This window comes from Arachis ipaensis, chromosome B04 (assembly GCF_000816755.2).
Source record: "Arachis ipaensis cultivar K30076 chromosome B04, Araip1.1, whole genome shotgun sequence".
NCBI lineage: Eukaryota > Viridiplantae > Streptophyta > Magnoliopsida > Fabales > Fabaceae > Arachis > Arachis ipaensis.
The window spans coordinates 127,027,726-127,030,805 of record NC_029788.2 but is presented as its reverse complement, the minus strand read 5'-3'; the positions used below and the strand labels follow the sequence as shown (position 1 = coordinate 127,030,805).

General features: G+C 35.2%; 1 protein-coding gene across 1 annotated transcript in view; it reads left to right on the top strand.

Annotated features, from left to right (window-relative positions):
• Positions 1-1,835, top strand: part of LOC107635311 (V-type proton ATPase subunit d2) — a 3,770-nt gene extending 1,935 nt beyond the window's left edge. The window contains exons 5-10 of the mRNA XM_016338757.2: positions 183-263; positions 366-451; positions 545-604; positions 713-761; positions 1,013-1,147; positions 1,424-1,835. Of these exons, the coding sequence (XP_016194243.1) occupies positions 183-263; positions 366-451; positions 545-604; positions 713-761; positions 1,013-1,147; positions 1,424-1,555 (543 nt within the window). The 3' untranslated portion in view covers positions 1,556-1,835. The remainder of the gene's footprint in view (positions 1-182; positions 264-365; positions 452-544; positions 605-712; positions 762-1,012; positions 1,148-1,423) is intronic.

The following is a 3,080-nucleotide window of genomic DNA, read 5'->3' as shown; positions in this document are numbered from 1 at the left end:
CGGTGGAAAGAAAATATACTGTTACTAATACTATTGCCATCCATGGTTATTGCTTCATATGGTTTCATTGATGCAAAGCTCTGTGGTACTTGTTAATTTCTTAAATTTGTGCTTTTGATATGTGTTTCATTGCCCTTGTGCTGATTACTCTTGTTGCTGTTATATTCGTCCTTTTTTTCTAGGACTTGGATGATATGAACATTGAAATAATGAGGAACACGCTTTACAAGGCCTACCTTGAAGACTTTTACAGATTTTGTGAGGTGACGGATGTGACTTTCTTTTCTTCCCACTACTATGGTTCTTTTCTTGTAATCTTGTCACATTTTTCTCCTTCTTACTTTCATCAATTCCAATTTAAACAGAAATTGGGTGGTGCTACTGCTGAGATCATGTCTGACCTTCTAGCTTTTGAGGCTGATAGAAGAGCTGTGAATATTACCATAAATAGGTATGTTGAAACTGAGAAGGCTTTGTATAACTGTTTCGTTTATCTGGATACTTAAATTACATAACTGGCACTGATGACTTCCACCTTGTGCAGCATTGGTACTGAGCTCACCAGAGATGATCGCAGAAAATTGTACTCTAATTTTGGTTTACTGTAAGCTCCTCACTTATTTGTATTTCTTTCCCAAATTAAAAATAATGTTTATGGTTTTATGCTACTATGGAATGCTTATTCTGGTAATGACTGATTTATCTCAAACAGTTACCCATATGGTCATGAGGAACTTGCTGTTTGTGAGGACATTGATCAGGTATTATTTGCATCTCAGTCTTGTGATGTTTTGAGTTACTTGAAATTTGATTGCTGCTTTTTGAGGTTCTGTGGTATATATAATTTTCACTTTCCTAAATGGTTTTGGCTAACCAAATTTCCCCAGGATCTTTTTGTAGTTGAGTAGTTGACTTTCCTGCTAAGTTGGTATCTTTCCTAAAATATATAGCAGTCACTTGTATTTCTGGTTGTTTTCTGGGCCATAATTCTCTTGTTTGGTTGCTCGCCTAGGTTCGAGCTGTTATGGAGAAGTATCCCCCCTATCAGTCTATTTTTGCCAAGTTATCCTATGGAGAGAGCCAGATGCTTGACAAGGCATTTTATGAGGAAGAGGTGAAGAGGCTTTGCTTAGCATTTGAGCAACAGGTATTTAACTGAACCACATATCAATTTTTGTTCATGTAGTGAATTAGTTAATATTTTGAAGTTTACTTTATCCCTGAAACTTAATTATTACATCTTCAAGACGAACCTTCCTCTTTTAATTCCTTAATGAATAACTTAGATAAACCCATACTTTAAGGACCACTTCCTATAGACACCCATGGAACAAATGATTAGAAGTCTTGCCATTTTTTTAAACTCTCTGTCGCTGGCATGCCATATTCATTACTAAGATGCACTATTTTGTCTGGGTTGCAGTTTCATTATGCTGTATTCTTCGCATACATGAGGTTAAGGGAACAAGAGATCAGGAACCTAATGTGGATTTCTGAGTGTGTGGCTCAGAATCAGAAGTCCAGAGTTCATGACAGTGTTGTCTTTATATTTTAGTTGAATTGCTTAGTACAAATTGTATGTTTATTTGAACAATTGTTTGTACACTTTCTGCATTTTATATCTAAGTTGCCATTGGTAGTAAGTCGCTGTTTAGAAGATTGTGATAAAAATAAAAGATTATAATCTTATGCCGATGAAATCTATTGTATTATGGAGGGAAGATTTTTGTAGTTAAATTTGTTTTAAATATGTTTAGTTTAAAATATGCTATATTCAACTTGTTTGTTGTAATTGCTACAATAAATAGTTTTATGAAATAAACTTGCATTGAATACATATCTTTTACTTCAGCAATTATCCAAAACATGGTTACTAACACTTGGCTGATCTAATAAGTGGGGGTATGTTCATGTTTTCTTAGGTAAATTTTATGTTTGTAAATTGACCTAAACAATTCCATGTAGGACTTAACTAAGTTGATTAGTCATCGACTAACGTCAAGTTAGTTGGAATCCAATAAACTTTGATTATTAGTGGATTAAGCAAGGCAAGCCATAACCAACGCAGTCCTTAATTCACTATAAAAACCGATTGGTCAGTCTTAAATATTCTCATCTCAGATACAAGATGGATATGTTGTGCTCTCTACTCATTAGTACTACAGTATATTCTCCTTAACCCTTTCCTCATCCATTGTCACAACAAATTCTTTACCTTTCTTTCAACCAAGTCTGGAATGTCATGAAGATGAAAGCCTTGTTGCGCTTTAAACAAATGTTCATCATCAGTAAGTATGCTTCCTATAACCCTCAGTTATCCTAAACTTAACTGCTGCTTGGAATCGAACCACATATTGCTGCTCTTCATGGCATGGCATATACAAATTAGTCACAGGTCATGTAATTGGCATTGATCTTAATAGCAGCCAGCTGACCAGCTATATGGTTCCATGGATGCTAATAGCACCTTTTTCTCACTTGTGCATCTTCTAAGTCTTTATCTTTCCGACAATACGAAAATACATTTTCTCTTGAAGTCCCACCTCAAGTTTCTCATTTGGCCAACTTGCTATCCTTGGATCTGTTCAGCAGTATGTTGTATGATGGTCCAATAATCAACAATTTGCAACTCGAGGCATCCACTCTCAAAAGCTTAACTCAAAACTCAACTAGACTCTAACACTTTCATCTTAATTTTGCTAGGGTTTGTCATCTTTACTTGATATCTCATAAAGCTTACATCTCTGCAAGTACTCTCTCTTCACCAAGGTGAACTACTATGGTGAATTCCCAATTGGAATATTCCATCTTCCAAACTTACAGTTTTAAATTTGGGAGAAAACCAAAATCTCAGAGGTGCACTACCTGCATCGTCGATTGGAAACCTATCTTGGCTCTTGAGATAGCTGTCATGATGAAATTCCTCACTATTTTTAGACTTGAGAATCTTGCATTTTTATCTCTAGGGAACTATTTCTTCGAAGAGCAGTTTGAGCTCGACTTGTTTTCGAAATATAAGATGCTTCTTAATTTGTCTTCCAACGAATTGTCTTTGTTCTCACAAAATAAAAAAAAAAGGT